The sequence below is a fragment of the Corvus cornix genome, chromosome 9 (genome assembly GCF_000738735.6).
Source record: "Corvus cornix cornix isolate S_Up_H32 chromosome 9, ASM73873v5, whole genome shotgun sequence".
NCBI classification, from domain to species: Eukaryota; Metazoa; Chordata; class Aves; order Passeriformes; family Corvidae; genus Corvus; species Corvus cornix.
Genome location: NC_046339.1, coordinates 17758005 through 17778713, shown reverse-complemented (window position 1 = coordinate 17778713; position 20709 = coordinate 17758005). Strand labels below are relative to the sequence as shown.

General features: G+C 46.6%; 1 protein-coding gene across 4 annotated transcripts in view; it reads right to left on the bottom strand.

Annotated features, from left to right (window-relative positions):
• Positions 1-20346, bottom strand: part of PAX3 (paired box 3) — a 74978-nt gene extending 54632 nt beyond the window's left edge. For 2 of the 4 annotated variants that reach the window (XM_039557245.1, XM_039557247.1), the window contains exons 1-4: positions 20045-20346; positions 18921-19156; positions 17440-17569; positions 16634-16768 (exon numbers count right to left, since the gene is read on the bottom strand). In XM_039557245.1, coding sequence (XP_039413179.1) covers positions 16634-16768; positions 17440-17569; positions 18921-19156; positions 20045-20129 — 586 coding nt within the window. In that variant the 5' untranslated portion in view covers positions 20130-20346. The remainder of the gene's footprint in view (positions 1-16633; positions 16769-17439; positions 17570-18920; positions 19157-20044) is intronic. The other 2 variants (XM_039557246.1, XM_039557248.1) reach the window with 1 other exon arrangement.
• Between the last annotated feature and the right edge of the window lie 363 nt (positions 20347-20709).

The following is a 20709-nucleotide window of genomic DNA, read 5'->3' as shown; positions in this document are numbered from 1 at the left end:
TTGTATTCTATTTTGATACCTGTAAAGACTCATTCTACAAGTGCCTGTGGCACTCCATGAGTGATGAGCATCTGATGGAAAGTGGCAGCAAAATAAGAATCTCTCCTAGTCCCCAACTTTCCCCTATCTCAATCTCTAGCAAACAGAGAGTGGTTTAAATTTGGAGATGAAATAGGGTAAAAATAATATTCTGATATAGAACTTTTCCAGCAGGAAAGTCAAAGGAGCCTAAAATTGTTCCAGGAAAGTGGGAACCAAATACTTTCATTTCCCAAATGTATTTTAAGCTCTGTACAGCTGATGCAAAACAAGGACTATTATCAGATTCCCACTAAGGGTCTAATACTGTCAGCCCACAACAGAACCAAAATCCAAAATCTCCTCTTTCCTTTACTTTTGTAAAACTAAAATCTTGCTGGCAACACTCTACCAAATTCAAGCCTATTGTCCCATTTTTGGCTCTAAATCCTATTTATTCTTTCACCCTTTTCCCAAAATGAAAGAAAAAATTCATTATAAGTAATTGTTCATAGATTTGATTTTCAGGGAGTTAGATGGCATTGGGTTACGCTGAAAGTAAAAAAAAAAAAAAATCATCGGTTGCAGTATTGCACATTTGAAATTTATTATAAAGTATCATTGTTTCAAATGACCATTTCCCACAACTGGACATCTTTGTTCTGTGAAACACCCCTTTGCTTTGTTAAATGAAATTTTCTCAGCAGTGAAGCTGAACTCACCTGAAATCACTAATGCAGGGGAAACCTGTCTTTTCTTCACTTAGAGAATTTTTCCTCAATATGTGTGCAAACCCTTATACAGGAAATTTAAGCCAGCCAACACTAAGCTGGCTTTTCTGTTACCTTCCACTGATGGCTTCAAAGCAGCCCATAGAGTCTCTCTGGATAAGTCATGCAATGCACCCCTACCAAATATTACAACTGCTGCCTCTGTGGGCAGATCATTTATTTTGAACCTAACTGTCAGAGAAACTCTATTTCCTTCAAGGAGCCTAACTGAAGCCAAGGATGCCCGAGCATGTACAGCAGGCTCGAGCCAAGAGACAGAGCATGCAAAGAGAGATCTTCCACATCATCCCAAAGACTTATTTTCCATTCTTGCAGCCATCAACTCAAACACACCATGAAACAGTTACTGGAACAAAGTATTGCCAGCTTGTTCCTAATTACTGGTTCTTCTTCCCTGCCTAAATCATAGCTAAATGAATGAGGGCTGTCATGGAAAGGGACTCAAATTTTAAGTTTGGCACAGCTGGATGATCAGGATAGGAACACAGAGAAAGCACACAAAAACCCCACAGCCTTGTCTTTGCAGCACTGAAGTCCAAACCCAGGCTTGCACCACGCACACTTTGAGAACACCCTGCCCTGCCCTTCCCCGAACCTCAGAAAAACTGCTACAAACTTCCTGAGAAAGCAGACCCAGCGCTCTGCTCCCACAGCTTTGCCTGGCCCCTGGGTCTGTGACAGCACAAGTGGTTCTCACTGATGCTCACACACGGCTCATGGCCACGGGCTGGCAGAGGGGTTACCCACTCACCTGTACAAGCATTTGTCAAATATTAGAGACAAGATGCTACAGGATTCCTTTTGTTCCACTGAAAGGTGCCTGGCCTTCCCTACCCCACTCCCCAGAAAGCGAATAGCCCTGTGTGCATTAGCAGGAGCATCAGCACTGTTTGGGGTTGCAGTACAGACTGCTCTGCTCTGTGCTCCTGGGAACTCAGAAGAGCTGCTTTCTCCATCAGACATCCTCTGGTTTAACAAAGACTGATGTGACACACACTCCTCTACAGTGGTGCCTCCAGAGCACAGCCTCACAAGTAACACTAAAACTGCTACTCAAACCCATTTTAAAATGAGATAACTCTAGACTGCAGCATTTAACAACCCGTAAATAAATTGCTAAGGAAAAAAAAATAAAAATAAAATTTATAAAATGAAATGATGATGCAAGGTTGTGTTAAAGAGATTTCTCTGGATGCTATTTGGAGTTTCTATTTCCTATCACAGAAGCATGTCCTTTACCAGCCCTGACACTCTGCATACATACTTGCAGACATGAAGTTCGGTTGCTGTTTTAATGCACAGCAATTATATCCTTGGACCACTTATATTAAAACACATTGGGGCTATTTCTCCACCTTAAAGGCAAATTACAGCATATGAATAATTAACATTTTTTTTGGAGGCAGAGAAATAGATCATCTTCCCCCTCCATCTGGTGTGGTGCCTTTCCAGCAAGGCAGAAGTGGAATTTGAGACTCCTTTATGAATAAGCAATAAAAGACTCATGAGATGGGATGGTTTAGTAACTTCCAAAAAGGCAAATCAGCTGGAGACAGATATAGTTGAAGCTGGGTACCTCAGTTTGCACATGATTTATTACCTCCCCTGCTACAGGAGGACAGCTCCAGTTCCCAGCACAAACAGCTCTCCCCATCTTACCTCAAGAAGAACCTGTCAGGAAAGAAAGAGCCTAGCAAGTTTTCACTTTGGCCTTTGAAGTTCTTCCTTGGCTGACTGATGCTCGTCCATACATAACTGGAAGAAAAGACTTCCATTGTGCCGCTCTTTACACCAAGCGTATTATTCTCCAGACAAAAGCTTTCGAGTCTTAACTTTTAAACACAGCTCTCTTTAAGGTGTACTGTTTCTAACCCATAAAATCTTTTTTTGTTCATAAAAATAAACAAACAAACAAACAAAATAGACAGCTTTCTCCCCCTCAGGCAATCTACTCTGGTTGTTAGTTTTTTGCATTACTTTTTGCAAAGGGATACCACAGATGCAGAGCAGCCAGCACTCGTTCCCAGAAATACAGTATTTTTCCCCAACACTGTCTCCAATAGCTTACCCAGCCCAGCTTTAAACATGAAAACAGCCATTGTAGGAACCCCCTGGTTTTAGACGAGACCTGGTGAATAATCACCCTACTGAAAACATCTCCAACATCTGGCAACTTGCTGCTATTTGCGGGGTCTGTCCGCTGGGTCAGGCAGGGATGCAGGAGCAGGGCAGGGGGTTAAGCAATGAACATGCTCAGCACCTGCTTGCTCTCTGCCTGATTCTAATCAGTATTCTCCTCTCATGCCCAGGAATGCTAGAATTCCTCAGTTTCCTCAGAAAAACTCAAAACTTTTTCTGCCTCAAGGAAAGGAGAAGAGAGGGAAAAAAAAAAAAAGAGAGAAAAAAAAGAGAGAGACAGAAAAAGCCCCTTTCTGTTTAGGCTCTGACTAAATTTCATTAAAGACAACGCAAGTCTTGCTATTAAATTCAATAGTCCATTTTTCAGATTTATGAGGAATCTCACATGCTTGACACTATTAATTAGAGGAATTAGTGGTGTTAAAAAAGAAGAAAAACACACAAAACCAAACCTATAAATTTACTGTTTAAGGAGTACACTAAAAACATCATTTTCCACAAAACTTTAGAAATCAGTAAAAAATATTTGTTTCACCAACTCTAGAAATACAATCTTGCCTTATTCCAAGTTCTACTGCAGTTTTACCTCTAAAAACTTTTTTTTTTTAAGACCTGTTGACAAGCTTAAGCCAGTCTATGAATTGCAACTGGCTCCTCAGTTTTTTGGCTCATAACTTCATGTCCAAGTTGCTGGACTATTTCTCTTTGTCAGGAAGAATGCTTATAAAATAAATTACAGATTTCTTTTAATAAAAGTTTAAAATCAAAACAAAGTAGTTCATCTCTGTTGCAGTCAGCCTGTGCAACACAAGCTCCGACCACTAAGAAATGCATTCTCTTGCATAAGGAGGGAAAGCTACAGTTTTAAACTATATATACTGGCAATGTACAACAAAAGAACGGCTAAAGCATGATTTTTGTCTCCTTTTTCTGCTCAGTACATATTTCTGTTTTAACAAGTACAATAGTAAAAAATAAATATCATTTTAAAAGAGAAGAAAAAAACCCACAAAATTTTAGGCAGCTATCCAGGAAATACATATTTTTAGTGAATGCAACAGCAGTGGTAGAAGAGAAACCAGTGCAAAACCTGTGTGCCCAGTCACAACCACATAAATTTCAAGCATCAAATACTCTCTTAGAACTAATGATTATTTGTATATATTATTGAATATATTTTTCACACCACATATTTTAGAGAATTGCAGGGTATTCATGGGAGACTCAGCAAAACTAGCAAAATATATGCACCAATTACTGCTGTACTCCAGTAAATACATTGTGGCTCAGAGCCTCAGTGTAAATTGAGGTGACGCCTCTGGATTCATCCCAGACCACACTAGCTATTGATCTGCTTTAGCTTTAAAAAATAGTAATAAAACTATTAAAAATAAAGGTGCAGAGTCTTTAGCCCTTCACCAAAGCACACCCCTGCTTCTCTGTGCCAGGGCTCGCAGCATCTGTTAAGTGGTCCACACCATGGGCCACTGGACAAAAGAGTACCCACTGACCCCTCTACAAACAACCCCTGGTGTTCCCCAACTCTGCAAACCCAAAAGTTGAAAGCCCAAATACTCCTCCAAGGACAGGCTGCAATCCTATCTAGCCACAAAGCATTCATTCTAGAGGATCATTCCATCTGGATTTGCAGTTTCAGCAGATGAACTATGACAGCTGAACCTATGGAACACTTTTGATTCCTGAACACCAGACATTTGGAAATACAACTGAGGAAGGAAAATATCACTGGTCCCATTTATTTAAAAAAAAAAAAAAAAAAAAAACCTACAAAAAGAAAAAAACCACCACAGACACAATGAGAAAATTTGACCACACAGGAGCAGCAGAGACCAGTAACAGGGAAGGAGGAGCAAACAGTCCTATCTCAGCTGGCTCCAGGCACAAGCAATGCAAAAATCACTGCAAGACACACAGAGCAAATTGTACCAACTCCAACCAGTTCCCCTTCAAACTAAAGCCAACTCTTCCAGCACCAATTTTGCCATAACCACTTTTTTCTTGTTTGTTTGTATTTATCACTTACTTACAAACACATTAGTCACCAAGGTCACTCCTTCCTACTCAAAAGGGGTATTAGAAAAGATCCCTTGGTCCAATTCAAAGATGGAGAATCACACTCACCACAGCCCAATCAGAAGAAAGACAAAGCCTACGGAAAGATGCCCTGGGCAGCCCCTTTTCCACAGCAGCAAACCAGCACCAGCTGTGCAAGGGTGGGAGAAAGCCCTTTAGCCCAAATCACAGGGACCTGAGGCATTCACTCCAAGAGCTGAATGTCACCTAGTGCAAAACACCACCTACAGAGCACAGCTGTGACCACACCATCTCCACCTTGAGAACATAACGGTCCTGTGGAAGCATTAAACCTCGCAATAAATATAAGGAAATCACTTGCAAGATTCACGGAAGAAAAGGGCAGAGCAAGGAGCTTCCTGGTTTGGAAACAGGGTAGCCCCAGCTCCCACCTGGGCTGGGAGCCAGCCATGCACCCAGCCCTGAATTGCAAGGACTCTGCTCACTGCTTCAAACTCGCACTCAGGCACAATGGCTCTTTCAACCAAAGGATCCGGCCCTGAAAAGGGGCCCAAGGCACCCTAAGGGCACGGCACTCCACAAATACCCTGAGGCTAAAACAGGAGAAGTAACACATAAGTGCATCCAAAGGGGTTCCCGCCTTGCCATCCTGGGAAACCCACCATCCCATAGCCCCTCCCTCTGCTAACCAGTTGCCAAAAAATAAGCACCCCGTGGCCTATTTCTTTAATAGAGTAGCGCTTTTCTGCACGGTAGCACTCAAGATTAGGAACAGGTGAGTTCCTCCTACACTCTTTGATCACCTGGAGGATCTTCTTTTTCACCCCTCTTAACACTTTTCTGGGGCGTTTTATTTTTTATTTATAGCTATCATTACCAGGATTCAGATACTAGCTATATTTAGGATTTTTTTAGTATTCACTTTAAATTTCTCTCTCTGACTTACTCTTCTGAGGCTGACAAGTCTGTTCCTGATGTCAGATTAATAGAAATATTTATGTCATCAATCATCACTCCATCTTTTCGACCGCCAATACAGGCGAAGCACAGTAACTTTGAATTCTGATTTAAGTTCTTCCTTGGCCAAGTGACCTCTTACAGCCTGGGGACAAGCCCTCTTTACACCCATGCTAGGGTAGGGTTTGACAACCATTCGAATTACATGGTTTCCTTCCAAAAATTTCATTTGCTGTGTTGATTAGGACCAAAGGTTGAGGGCAGGAATGTTGTATAGGGGGACAGAGCGTGCCTCCTTCAGCCAGGGAGGAGCCAGAAATCAGAGGGAGCAAGCAGCACTGCCTCCCACCCTGCCAGGACTCATGGAGCAGATTGGTTACAGAGTTCCTTACAGCAGAGAGCCACGGGGGGTTTGTTTGCCCTTTTTTGCTAAATCGTATGTTAGAAAAATTAAGTGCCACTCTCTAAAGCAGCTTTTTTAAATTTGCTCTCCTTGTAGCATTTTAACTATGCTTACTGGCTGTGTCAATTCTCTTCTTTACCAGCAACTATAAGCACTATAAGGTCTTGCTAAGTCTGAGAAAGTGAAGGTGTTCCCTCAAATCTGGAATGTAATTGACCTTTCACACAGAGCCAAATTCAGTGCTAAGTAACCTGCACAGTCCTGCTGAGAGCACAGGACTGTTCCGATGTAAATGCCAATACAGTTTGTTCTCAAGAAACTTTTAAAACAGAGAGAGATGAAAATAATAAAAAGATTAAAAATATGTCTGCTGTATGCAGCCATTTTGCATTTTCACCAAGACATGTGAGCATCCTGAGACCCTGCAATGCTTCTGGCTGCTCCAGTCCCTGCCCCAGTGCACACAACGTGCAGCTCAAGCCAGTCTCATGTTCAGAAGAGGTAGACAAGCAGTTAGTTTTAAGCGGTTTTCAAAAGGCAACACTGTATTTGTTGGAAAACAAGCTGTGGGTACTAAAGCAACAGGGGTTTGTGTGGTTTTCTGTGTAGCTGCCAAATATTTGAGCATTTTTGCTTGAGCCTGTTGGTTTAAAAGAGAGCAGGTCAAATCAACTGAGCTAAACCAGGGATGAACCCACAGGGCTTTTTCCTAACTGTGACATCTATTGTACAATCTTCTAAATAGATTCCTAAATGTTTTCTTCTATTATTTTCCAGTTCCACAGACAAAGAACACAGTGAAGTCATATACCATACAGGGAATCACCACCACATACAGCAAGGGAGGTACACATGATGCCTTTCTCTGCACCACGTGTTAGAAATCTACAGAAAAAGTTTGTCGATTTCCGTTCCTAACATCACACCATAAAAATCTGATGACTGCTTACTTAAACCATCACTCCTTAGCTAGTAGTTGTTTGGAAGTATCTCTTCTTCTATGTAAATACTGATAATGTAATTCAGTGTTCATTCACACACCAGCATCAGTTCACCATCTGCAGTGGAGTTAAACTTGATTCATCTCTTGGTAAATGGAATTCCAGAGACTTTTTTTTCCAAAATCTGTACTTTTCAGGATTTCATTGTGAAACAGTGTATTTCACTTTCCGTTTTCTTAAACTAAATATTTTTCACTTCCTTTTTTTCTTTGTTAAAACACCTTCCTTCTGAAAACAATTTATTTTGCTGTTCATGAAACCAGCTGAGTCCTGACTTCCAGCTAGTTCTGTGCAAGTTTTTTCTCACCACTCAGCCTGACAGGAGGGGTTAGGTAAGTGTCAGAGTATTTACTGGGGCCCAGATCCCCCCACCGCATGCTCTGACCCTTCAGTACTTCACACCAGATCAAACAGCCAGCCCTTAGGTCAAAACAAAAAGGAAGTCCTGCCACACCATCTTCAGTAGAAATGGATTTTCTGTGGAAGCATTCCCTGCTACTCCACTAGCCTGGTTTCTGTAAAGCCTGTCTACACTCATCTCCATCTTCTCTGAGACAGTTAAAAACAGAGGTGGAAAGCAGTTTTAAGTACAATTTGGTTACACTGAGTACCGTTGGTGCTACTGCCTCGCAGGGGGTTGATGTGTTATACATTGGTTACGTTTTTAACAAAGTGAAGAGTAATTTTGCCAAAAGAGCTGTGGTTGCTATTGCTTTTCTGGGCTAGTACATGGAAGAGATTCCGATTATATTGGCATGAACAGTCCTACTCATTTAAGTAAGGTGAATAAGATTTGACAGAGGCTGAATAAGCTGTCTGCTTGCAGAAATGTCAGCCACAGATAGTTTATTCCTCGTACTATTCAAACCACAGTGATCTATGTGACAATATATCTGATAAAGAAATTACTACATAGTCATTTTCAGATCAGACATCCAACAGGAGGCATATCATAAGTATAAAAATCCTTAGGACTGGTCCTTATATGGGCTTGTGCATGATATAAACATTGATCATGTTTGGCAGAAAGTCTACAACCAGGCAAATATCCACTAAGAAAAAATCAAACCTAGCATGGCTATTCACTGTGCTCACCACAGCTCTCCATGGAAACAAAAAGTTGAGTTCATGGACTTTAAGGAAATCTATCTAAAATGCTTTCAAAGAGTGTTAGCTCTTTCTCTGGGACAAAACGTCTCCTAAAGTAGCTGAGTACTTGCAAAGCATGCACAGACTGATATTTTAATCAGCAATAACCAGACAGAATGGAAACAGTGTATTTAAGTGAGAAAATGAGGATTAACAATTTTTGGTCTTATCCTTTACTCTGCTGTTTTTCACAACAGCAGAGGAGACCCACCCAGTCACCTAAAAATCAGTGCAACACAAGAAGAGGCTTTCTGGATTTACCAGGCTTCTTACAACTGTTTGTGCAGCTAAATTTCTGTGTCTAATGTATGCAGTGGGACCTGGATCTCACACTCCCATACCACACAATTTAGATGAGAATTCATATCATAATGACAAAACACTTCCAGATTGCACAACCTCTTCTACTGAGGATGTGGTGGGATATATTTTACTATCTCTGAAATAAGTATAACTTTCTGCCATGCAACAAGGAACTGATTGTTCTCAAGGGCCCTTGCTTGTTTTTCTGCACAGCCTCGGCGATCCAACTTCTCCCATTTTTGGAGAAGGGACAGCACAACTATCCTAGCTGGGGCAAGTAGGATCCATAAAATCCAAACTGAAGAGAATGACCAAACAAATGTTGCAAGCTTGTTTGTGTCCCTTTTATTCTGAGAGCCCAGTCTGGAGAATGGTCTGGCTTCTAGAGCTCCCTTGCTTTTATTGGACTATTTATCTCCTCTGTGATTTGGTATACAAAGAGAACTTTTTTTTTTCCCTTTAGGCTACACTCATCAAAAAGATTACCTGCAACAAAATTAGTTTTAGTAAAATTCAGTTAAATACTTTGTATTTTACCTGCTACAATAGTAACATTTCAATGCACTCTATACTAAAAATAAAGCAATTAAAACAAAATCAAATCCAGTAATGCTAAAGAAAAAAAAAAAAACAAAACACAAAACTGTAAGAGCATACAGTGTATACATTCAACAGACCATGAAAAATAAGGATTCCATTCAAATTTCACATCTCATTAAAGACAATTTGGCCATTAATCCATACAGGTTTAGGAGCAAAGAATGATTTTCCAAGACAGATAAACTGAAATGATCCTCCTTTGATCTCCGAGGTTAAGAATCAGCAACAATGGAAGATGAACAAGGGGCAGAACCAGTGGCCTTTTTATGTGCTACAATGGCATCAGCAAACAACTACTTAATCAATATTTGGCCAGGGACACTGAAAACTTTCTTTTCAAATTTTAATTCCTAGTTGTAAAACAACTGTAGGGCAACCAGCAAGATAAGACATTAAACTGACTGCTTAATTGCCTTTTACTGTCTTACTAGTTATATATGCACATTCTTAATAGTTCGTGAATCTTTATTTACTAGGATGAATAAACGACCTGTCAACAATTACATCAAACTCCCCTAACTAAATAATCTCAGCACATGACACACTTTAACTCTAATGTGTCCTCAGTGAGTTTTAATTTCATTATGCTTCACTTTTTTTCTAGGCAGAGTGATTTAAACTGAATTAGTTTAACAGCATGGGGCAGGAGTACTCCAGGGCAAGTAAAGTAAAATGCCACACTCACACTACGCTAAACAAGGTCTTGTGGTGAATTACATTACTGTACATCATTTTTATTAGCCAGAGAGCTCAGTGTTCAGGGACCATTTGGAAGTACCCTGCATTTTTATTTCTATATTTTGTTCTTTCTGTGGCCATATGTGTTTGCTACCTAGGATTTAAAGTGACATTTACATGGAGAAATTTGCATTGACTGGCGTGCTCTGATTTATTGCTTTGTGTTTCACTCAATTTCTTCTTAAATTAACCAGAGAGCACTTTGTAGTTCTGCTTCATTTCCCAATGCAGTTTTATTACACAGCTCTGGGGACTCATGATAATTTATCACTATCAGCTTTATTGGCTTCCCTCTCCTAAATCCTGTTCCAACCCTTATCGATAGGTAAACCAAAACAAACTAAACGTTCCCCAAATAAGTGTTAGATAAAAGTGTTGTCTTTGACTGATACAAAGGAGAATCACTATTCAAAATCAGACATGGGAATTTTTTCTTTTTAAGGATTTTATCGGTATTGGCTTTTACTTACAGCATTAATTGCTAATTAGCTTTTTATCTAATTAAAACTTCTGTCTGCTGATTCCACTGCTACCTCTGTGTAAACACAGACACAAAGATCCTTGCCCTCAGTGAGAGTTTTGCCAGAGTTTCACTTGGGATTAGAGTCACCCTCTTGTGCAGTGGGTACTTTCTTCTAACAGAACAGAACAAATTTGGGCCCCATTCCTGCCTGCCCCGGCCCACGTGAGCAACGTTACACACATGAATAGGCCCTTTGAGTGGGACTGCTCACGACTCGTCATCATAACCCTCATCTGCAGGACTGGAGGTCTGGTGCCCAATCGAGTAAACCCCTCTTACATCCTAAACCTGGGGATTTCTCCCAGAACCACAGTTGCTCAGCACATTACAGAGCTGGTCTCAAGAAAAGCCTGATGTCTATTATGGTAAATTCCTACTGGCATCACAGATTCTGCAATCACAGGAGAATCTGGAAAGCCAAATATATAAATCACATTCTCAGAGGAAGTCCTAGCCACACCGAAGTCAACCGTTTCTTGCCTCAGCCTTTCCAGAATGATACCCTGTAAATCTAATGAAGATTTTCAAAGCAACCAAATAAGGTGCTAACTTGGATACAAATTCAAGTGAATCAACTGCTGTGTGTGAAGCAATCCTGGCATTTGCTAAAATAACATTCGGCTTTGTTCTAGATACACACAATTAGAAAATCTGGAAAGGATGCCCACAGCAATTCTGCTTGAACAGGCTCTGACTCTTTTAAGTTGAAGAAAGTGTCTCTAAGATGGCAAAACATTCAAAGCCATTAATAAAATCATGATTTCAAGCAAAGGATATGATGTATATATGTATTACTTCAGAGAGTTGCTGCTAGATTAACACCCTTTCTTCCCACAGCTGGAAATATTACTGGTGCTTTTGTCAGACAATTAGCCTGCAGTTAGTGTGACAATCAGAACTCTCCTCAAAATCCCCCACTTCAAGACATGAGGGCAGAGCCCTGGCAGCTCTGGAAGAGCAAACTCCACTTTGAAGTCACCCTAAATTCAAACGTTTAGCACCTTTTTAAAAATGCTCAGCATGCTGGGCCATCACACTCTCACTTGATGGTGAGATCATTATTCATTACTCAGGTCATCAGTTATTATTATTATTTGCTCAGAACAATGATATGGAAGCAGAAGCCTGGCCCAGAGCCCCACAGTGATTATGGGTGAGGCAGAAGAAACAAAGCTGTGCTGGGTTTGCATGGGATCACCTGCACAAATTTGCACTTGTGCAACACCTGGCTTTTCTACCTGGGCCTGGGCTCCCACTACTAAGATATGAGGAAAGAGAAGGGGAAAAAGACAGAAAATATAGTTGGCACTATCTGCCTTGAGCCAAATTCTGGACTCACTAGGGAGTTTTGCTTAATTAAGCACTATTTTCTTGTCAGCTCTGAGAGCCTCAGAAATTACACTGTTCAAGTGACATGAGATGATTTCTTAGACCTGCTAGTGACCAAATTATATAGAGAGATTTCAGGCTCAAGAAGATAATTGCCTGCAGCCACAGCCATCACATTTCATTCAATAAGTGAATCTTTACCATGAACATTGAGCAGGGGAACAAACTGTGCTTCTCGGCCCACAACAGCATTTCACACAGCACGTAAGTCCTCCTATCACTGCGCCCTGGGACAGGACACTGGAGCAAAACCAGGACAACCCCTGCAACCAAAATCTAACTCAGCATCTGCTTCATCCCATGCTCCAGCCACTAACCCAACAGTCTACGGTGTAGAAATGAATGACTCAAACTGATATCTGGTGCCTCCATGTTAATCTTCTCCCTTAATAAAATGTCTTTATTAGTTTAGCAATCTAAAAATAACTGGCTGCATGATACTGACCAACCCTTATCAAAACATCTGCCAGCCCATCTAGCTGAAGCTGCCCTTTAGATCATGTGCCACAACTTCAAAGCCTCGTGCATCAAGTCAGTAATTGTAACATTGCATCTAAATATTTAAGCTAGGGGCTGGTAGTCGCGTGTCCCATTTACAGTCAGCATCTGTCCTCTAATTCCATTACAGTACAAAGCAAAAATGTTTCCCAAAACTCACAAACAGGAAAAGCATCACACAGCTAGAGAGGCAGCAGCAGCTTGAACTTTTGAGCTGCTGAGCAGGGCTTTTGTGCTAAGGTCCTTTTTTTTCCTATCCCTTCAAACTCCCCACATACACACACTAAAATAGGGGTGGTGCCGAAATTGTATTAATGTGAGCCTCAGGCACACAGAAAAAAAGAAAAGAGGAAGGGGAGGGAAGGGGGGGGAAGGGTTTGGTCCAAGATGAAAGTAAGAAGAAAATAAAGGAGGCAATTTAGTCTGCTGTAGCCTGAATTGCTCTCAGTACAGCCAAGGGTAGAGGCTTGGGATGAGTAGGGCCCTTTTTGGACGGGTGCGCATGACTGGGGGAGGATCCGCCAGGACAGGGCCCGGGGGCCAATTCCGCTAGCTGGGAACAGAGGCCCCCTTTGAGGCCGAGCTGGGGGGGGGTCCCGGCCCCGGCCCCTGCCCCAGCCCGCTCGCAGCGGGCCCGAGGACCAGCTCTGCATCACTGCAGTGCTGAAAGCCACTGGTTCCTGCCAGAAAACAACAACTATTTTATGAAGGGGGGAGCTATCAGATTAGTCAGCAAACCATGCCGCACATAACTCCCACCAAAGGTACAAGCAACTCCCTCTTCTGTAGTGGTTATGCTAAAAATAAGCCCTGATGTGCCACATAAAGGCACAAAACTTTCTCATATTCTTTATTTATGGTTTGTGCCTTTAAGAAAAGATTATCACACATGCAGAAATACAGATATGCTATTATAGAGCTATCAGCCTCCTGATACACACTCTTACAATCAAGATTTCTTTAAATATATAGCCAGAATCAGGGTCGAGGGTGACACCAGCAGAAACACTGAAATACAGCACGTACAGAGTTGCACATGCGTTATCTGTAAACAGTGTGAGAATCACATGTAAGTATCCAAGAAGAGAGGCTGAAACAGAATCACACCCAGCATACAAAAGTTTACCTACGCGTATATATGTGGTCGGAGAAATCCCAATGATACACTATCACACATTTTTTAAAAACGTCATGTTTCCATTCTCTCAAATTCCACTCTGCTGTAAATACTCCCTGAATCTTGAATTAGCTACCATTAAAATGACAACCTTTCTCCTTATCTTTGGAAAAAATGCCACTCCTTGAGCCACCCGAAGGCCCAGGCGAGGAGGGGATTTCAGGTAGCACCAGCAAATGTCCAGCACTAATGTGTGCTCCTGAGCAGAAGAGCCATACTTTGCTTCATGATCAGCCTTGGGAGTCACTTTCTGACCGATCCCGTAATCTTCCCTGGCACCCATGCTCTGGGACACCTCAGGCCCCCAAGGGCAGAGCTACAAAAGGCTTCCCTCTGTAACATGGAGCACTCAGCATTGAGCTACCGCCTGAGGGTTTTGCTGTGCAGCACACAGATACCCTTTGGACATTCTGCAAGCATCCCGGGTGTCAGAAAGGGCATCTGAGATGTGCTGTCAGCAGGCACCCTCTGCCACACCAGGCCTCATAGCCAAGCTGGTGGGTGCTGGCAAATATGATCCTGCAGCATCAAAATCCTTCGGAGCTCTGCCAGTTATTTCAGTAAGAGAGCAGGATGATTTTTATAGATGGAGTGAAATCAAAGATCCTCAGCTGGCAAGGGGAGTTGAAGTAGAACTTTTTTTTGTTGGTCAGACACAAAGTAGTGGTGGGCTTCCTTCATGGTTATTTTTTTCTTGTAATGGTCGCAGTGCTGTGCGGTCCCTATAGTATCACACTCCATGCAGGGCATGAGTATGGCAACAAATGTTTTCTGGAGCAGCAGCACAGTCGCACTGCAGCATCCCAGCCACTCCAGTAATGAGATTAAGCAACAGCTTGCTAGTCAGGGAGGGGGAGCAGGCGTTGCTGTGGGGAAGAGCACACTCTCCTTCACACTGCCAATCCTTCCCAGCCACTGTCACAGAACAGATGGGATTACCAAAGCTGCCGTTACCACGGAACTGTCCGGTCACGTTCACGCAGCAAAAACCTGCATGCCCAGGGCAGGAGAGGGCTATACTACCCTATGTAATCAAGGGGAAAATTGCTACTGATTGAACTCAAAACAAACAAAATAAGACACATCCACAGAAAGTGAAGGAGAAGGTACATCAGGAGGTGGAATGCAGCCTCCTCATAGAACTCTGCTGGGAGGCACTAGTGAGCCCCTGTTGCAGCAAGGCACCACTGGCCCCAGCAGTTTTCCTGCAAGAGTTTTGGGGCTCCCCTGGGCTGCTGGGAGGCAGCCACGCACCCAGACACTGACTCATGATAAATCAGGAGCCCCACTTTAAAGGGCAGATAGTCAAAGAACAGGAAGACTGTTTCAAAGTGAAACAGAAGGATGAGTTATATTGGTAACAATATTTTTTCTCTTGCTGTCTCTATTAACCGCTCTTTGTTCCATAAAGCAGTGATATTATCAAGGCTTACTATCTTCTGTTTCTAATCTCTGTTGAGAAATTCAAGAAGGCAGTAAAGCTAGATATTTAACAACTAGGGCACTGAATTTAGCTATTTTTGACCTTGGTGTACATCCCTCTTGGAAAAATCCTCTGTTGAGGGAGATGCTGGAGTAAACTCTGGACTGATCATATGCGGGCAACTACACCAGGCAATCAAACTGTTCCTTCTGGCCTTAAAATCTCTAATTTTGTTAGCATCTTCTGCATGTTTGTATTATACACATCTTTGCAAACACAGACACGTAGAAGATGAGACTTCCCTGAAAGTTTTAATAACAGTTGAAAACTAAGTTTTAGGAGGGTTTAGGGGTTTGTTCCAACAAAACAAGGACATATTGTACTGTCAAAGAATGGATTTCAGTTGTCCTTGAACGACACCGGCATCCCTTGATGCCTAGAAATGCTATAAATATTTTCTCTCTAAAAACAGCTATTTTTTTTTTCCACGATGGAGAGTCCATAAAACTGCATGGAGCATCAGCTATTAGGGGCTCATTGAATAATTCATCCCTCATTGCAAGCCCATAATGTCTTTTCTCAGCCTTTTGTGGGGCTGTTTTCTCTTCTTTTCTCCTTGAATTATAAAAAGGTTGCCTTCTTTTGTTCACATCAAGCTGCTGCTAGCTGAAGCTTTGTCTGTGCAAAGCCAAAGTGTGAGTTTCAATGGACTCCCCCCTCTTTGTTTTCCAAGTTCATCTCCAAGTGTAGATTGTGTATAGAAGGCCTTCTTTGTAAAAGCTGGAAAAGTTGTACAAATGTTTGACCAGCTCATTTGGTACTTTTGTCTCGCCTTCTCCAGTGCCTGTGCATGTGCTGGGCAGCAACTTCCACACACTACTTCCAGGCATGGCTTCAGCGGGAGCAGCAGCTGTCCCCCCGCAGCAGCCCTTCACCTCCGCCTTGTTCAGGTTGCAACCTCCTCGCAGTCCCTGGCCAAACACCAACACATGCTCTTCCCAGCAGTTTTAAGAGCAGAAAAAACAAAACATGTGGCTCCCTGCCCTGTTCAGACTGCAGAGACTCGGGGTTCCGCAGCTTTTTCCTACAACTGTCCCTTCTATGCAGCTGCAGCCTTTTGCTTGGCTTGGGAAAGGAGCCCCTGCATGGCTATGACGAGGGGCTCTGTGATCGCTCCAACCCTCCCTGCTCCCTGGTTATTGAAAGCCAAACTAGCAGTGACTCCCATCTTTGTTCCAACCTCTGTGCCATTCCTGCACACTGCAGGATCGTTCCGGTGGGGAAATGGGACACGATGGGATGTGGCAGCCAGGCTGTCAGGGCTCACTCCTTGCCCTACACCTCCCGCTGCGCTGGCCCTAGGACAAGCCTCTGGGAGAAGGGGAGTGATAGCCACCAGCAGCTGGGACTGGCACTGGCACTGGCCCGTTGCAGGGCTCCACAGAGAGCAGGGGCAAACAGGACTTTACCTCTTTCGCTGAGGATGCCATCAATGCTGTGCTTGGCCTTCTTGTCGCCTTCCTCCACCTCCTTTCTTTCCAGCTCAGCCTCCTCTTCCTCACCTTTCCCAAACTTGCTCCGCAGGATGCGGCTGATGGAGCTCACTTCAGGGGGGAAATGCAGAGCTGTGACCGCCTCGTCCCCAGCAGCTCCCCGCAGCTCTCGGGCCGACCCGGGGAGCTGAATCCCCCATCAGTGCCTCTGGCTCGTATCCCTCAGCCACTGCCAGTCAGGACTTAGGGAAGGCAACTACCCACTCCGGTCCCCGCGGGGGTTTCAGGGGGCACCGTCCTGCACCACGCTCCAGCGTGGGCACAGCGGCTCCCGAGAAACTTTCTTTTCCCCGAGCCGGCACAGTGGGTGATAAAAACCCGCAGACACCACACAAATACTGCTCCGGCTCCATGTGCCCCCCATCCCATCCCGCAAACAACCGGCAGGCACAGGGAGCTGCTCCCCATCTCCGGCTTCCCAGCTCCGTGTCTCCGGCAAGCCCCGAGCCCTCCTGCTGCAGCAGCCCGGAGGGGACAGCGGGGAAGCATCGGGAGGAGGAGGGGAGGGGGATGCAGTTGCAATTTAATTGAAAACACCCCGCCGAGCGCAGGAATCCTCCCGGGACGCGCCAGAGGCACCGCATGCTAACGCCGGCTGCTCTGTGGGCACCGGTCCGGCCCGGGGCTCCGATCCCGAGGGGACGGGGCTCACCCTGGTACCGCGCTACCCTCCCCAGGCCGCTCCCGACCCTCCGGGACCCTCTGAAACCCCCGCTCCGTACCTGACGGCACCGTGTTGCGATCGCACACCCCGTCCTTCAGCAGCTTGTCCCGGATCTCCCAGCTGAACATGCCCGCGTTTTCCCGCTTGTATTCCTCGATTTTCTTCTCAACATCCGGCGTCGTCACCTGCTTCAGTAAAGACAAGGAGAGCGGGCACAGTCTGTAGGGCCAGAGCCCCAGGGTGGTCGGAGCCACCCGCGCCGTCGTCAGCGAGAGCCGACACTGGCCCCACTTAGAAACGCCGATATTAAACACCCGAATGCGGGCAGGGTGAAATAAGAGGGGACACAGAAGTTAATAACGGGCCCGCATAAGACGAACACCCTCTGTGTTAAACGAAGCGTCCCAGAAAATCCTGGGAGGCTACCGGGAAGGTGGGACAGAGCCCTCGGCAGGGAAAGCCCTGAATCAGGCAACACCGGCTGCCGTGCGGCCGAGAAAATCCCAGGTCGCGACCAGCGGAGGACTCCGGACGACGAAGCTCCAGGTCAGTAAAGTTTCGGCTGAACAAAGTTTGCAGCTCCGAACAAAAACCAGCGTAATAAAAACGCGGAAAGATTTGAGTACCGGTATTTTTCTTTGGTAGCCTCGTGATTTGAAAATAAAGCTAAAAAACAAACATAAAGAACGATCTCCCGGCTGACAATAACATTACGTTCGAGTAACATGCTTATAAAAAATTACCTCTACTCCTAACACCGAAAGGAAAAGTTCAGGCATCAGTTCACTACTTTAGAAGAATCGGGGGCTGGAGGGGGGGGGAATCTAGCAACAACTTCCAATAAAAATTCAAGCCTTTACTTCGCTTTAGTGGGAAAGAAAAACTGGAGGAGGAGGAAGAGAAGCCTATTCTTGGGAAAAAATTTAATCTCCATTATTGTTAGCGCAAACTTTTCGTTAGCGTAGCTATAAATACACGCAGCTCTAGAGCAGGGAGAAAAAGTAAACAGCAGGAGAAGTAAAGAGACAGACAGAAATACGGGTCGTTTTTTTGCGCTTTCAAAGAAACCGGGGAGGGCCCGATCCAGCCGCGCTGGGTCAGCTCCACCACCGGACCAGTCGCGTCCCGGTCCGTCCCGCAGCCCTGAGCCTGCCTGTGCTCCTGCGGGAATGAGCGTGGGGCACGCGGGGATCTGGGAAGCCAAGCGCTAAAAAACCCACGCTTTTCGCCCTATTTTCGTTTGAGATTTTTTAAATAGCATTTCCTTAATTAAAAGTATGTTATTGCCAAGAACTCAAACAATATTTTCTAAAGCCTCGGGAAGTTTGAGAGCAACAGGCGAGGACACAGCTAGGGTGCTGTGCCCCATGAGTGTCTGCGCCCACCCCCGGCCTCGCAAGTCCCCTTGGCCCTCCCGGCTGTCGCCGTCCCCACTGTAAACCCCGGTGCCGACCAACCCGGGCTATGTCCCGGTCGGACCTCTCTCCCCGCCACTGTGGCCGGGGTTTGCCCTGTTCCGGGCGGGCGGGAGGGGCTCACCTTGGGCTTGCTGCCGCCGATGGCCCCCGGCCGGATGGAGCCCGTCTCCTGGTACCTGCAGAGAATTTTGGAGACGCAGCCGTGGGACACTCGCAGCTGGCGGGAGATGACACAGGGCCTTATGCCATGGTGGGCCATCTCCACTATCTTGTGCCGGATATGGTTGGGTAAAGGCCTGCCATTGATAAACACTCCTCCGAGCTGATTGACTCTGCCCTGGCCTAGAGGGGTAGAGACTAGAAAAGGAGGGAAGGGAGGGGGGGGGGGGGGGGGTAAATGGAGTTAACGTCTCTTTCGGATCCTGCTGCATCTTTTTTGTTGTTGTTGTTTTTATTGGTTTTTTGTCGTTGATTTTCTATAAGGCAACTCACCCCCGCCTGCCCCGCCACCCCGCAGTGCGCCCAGGGCCCGCAGCTCCCGTGGAGACCCCGCCGCCGGCCCGGCGGACAGGGGAGGGAGGAGGCCGTGGGCTTCACCTGTTGCACTCAGCCGGAGCCGGCTTTCAGAGCCCGCCCGACTCCGGCGGAGAAGGGGGAAGCGATGCGGGAAGGCCGCAGTGTCCCCGGCGGCGCGGGGGCCGGCTCCGGCTCGGCCGCCCGGGAGCGGCGGGGGGAGCCGCCGCAGCCGCCCGTCCTCCCTCGGGCAGGGGCCTGATAGTCCCCGGCACTGCAGGGCCCTCGCACCGCCGCTACCTTGGTTAAGGGCGGCCACTTGCAGTGGCCCGGTGCCACGGCTCTAAACTTCCTTTCGATTCGCATTGCCTCTATTTGAGTTTAATTTTTTTTTCCTAACTTTTACCCGAACTTTGAGCTCCCCAAACCACCACCCTCCACTCCACTAAGAGAGCCTGGGCCGGCTGCGCTGCCGACCTCCCGGTCGGTTCCTCCCGCTCCCGGGACGGGCCCCTCGCAGGGTACGAGGCCGGAGCCGCCGGCTGCGGTGGCCCGAGCCGTGTCCGTCCTGGGACAAATCCCTGCTCTGACAGCCCAGGCACGAGCCGGGCGGCTGTCCTGGAGTCCTCCGTGGGCCAGATCTGGCGGGCCGGGGGGGCCGCTTTGTTCCGGCGTCCCGGCATGGAGCGATTATCCCTTTCCCGAACTGGAGCAGCACAGGCGCGGCCTTACCTTCCAGCGGGAACCCGCTGCGGGGATAGTTCTGCCCGGCCCCGGGGCGCATCATCCTGGGGACAGCTCCGGCCAGAGTTGTCATCGCGGCGGCAGCGGCCAGCAGGGTTATATCCAGGTGAGGGCTGATCTAGGGGAGACCTGCGCTGTCAGCGGGCCCCGCCGAATCAGGAGCGGTCCCGGAGGGGGTGGGGGATGCCGCCGAGGGGCGGGGAGGAGGCAGCTCCGCCGCTACCCCTTTGTCAGTGACCCGCGCTGCCCCGCACCGGGAGGGCAGGGGCCGGGCGGGAGCCCCGCCGGGCGGCGCGGCTGGGCGCGGGGAGGGCTGGCGGGCGGCGGGGGCGGGGGCGGCGGCGGTGTCCCCGGTGCGGCGGGGAGCGGCGGCCGCGGGGCCGGGAGCATTTATCGGCTCCGTGCCCGGCGCGGCTCGGCGGCGGCGCCGCCGCGATTGGCCACCGCCGTCCGGCCCGGCCGCGCCGCCCCCGCTGATTGGGCGAGCGGCGGCTCTCGGGCATCGCCCCGGCCGGCGCGACGGCGGCGCGACCGGACCGGCACCGCGCGGCTCGGCTCGGCTCGGCTCGGCTCGGCTCGGCTCGGCTCGGCTCGGCTCGGCTCGGCTTGGCTTGGCACCGCACCGCACTGCAGGACACGGCACGGCCCCGCGC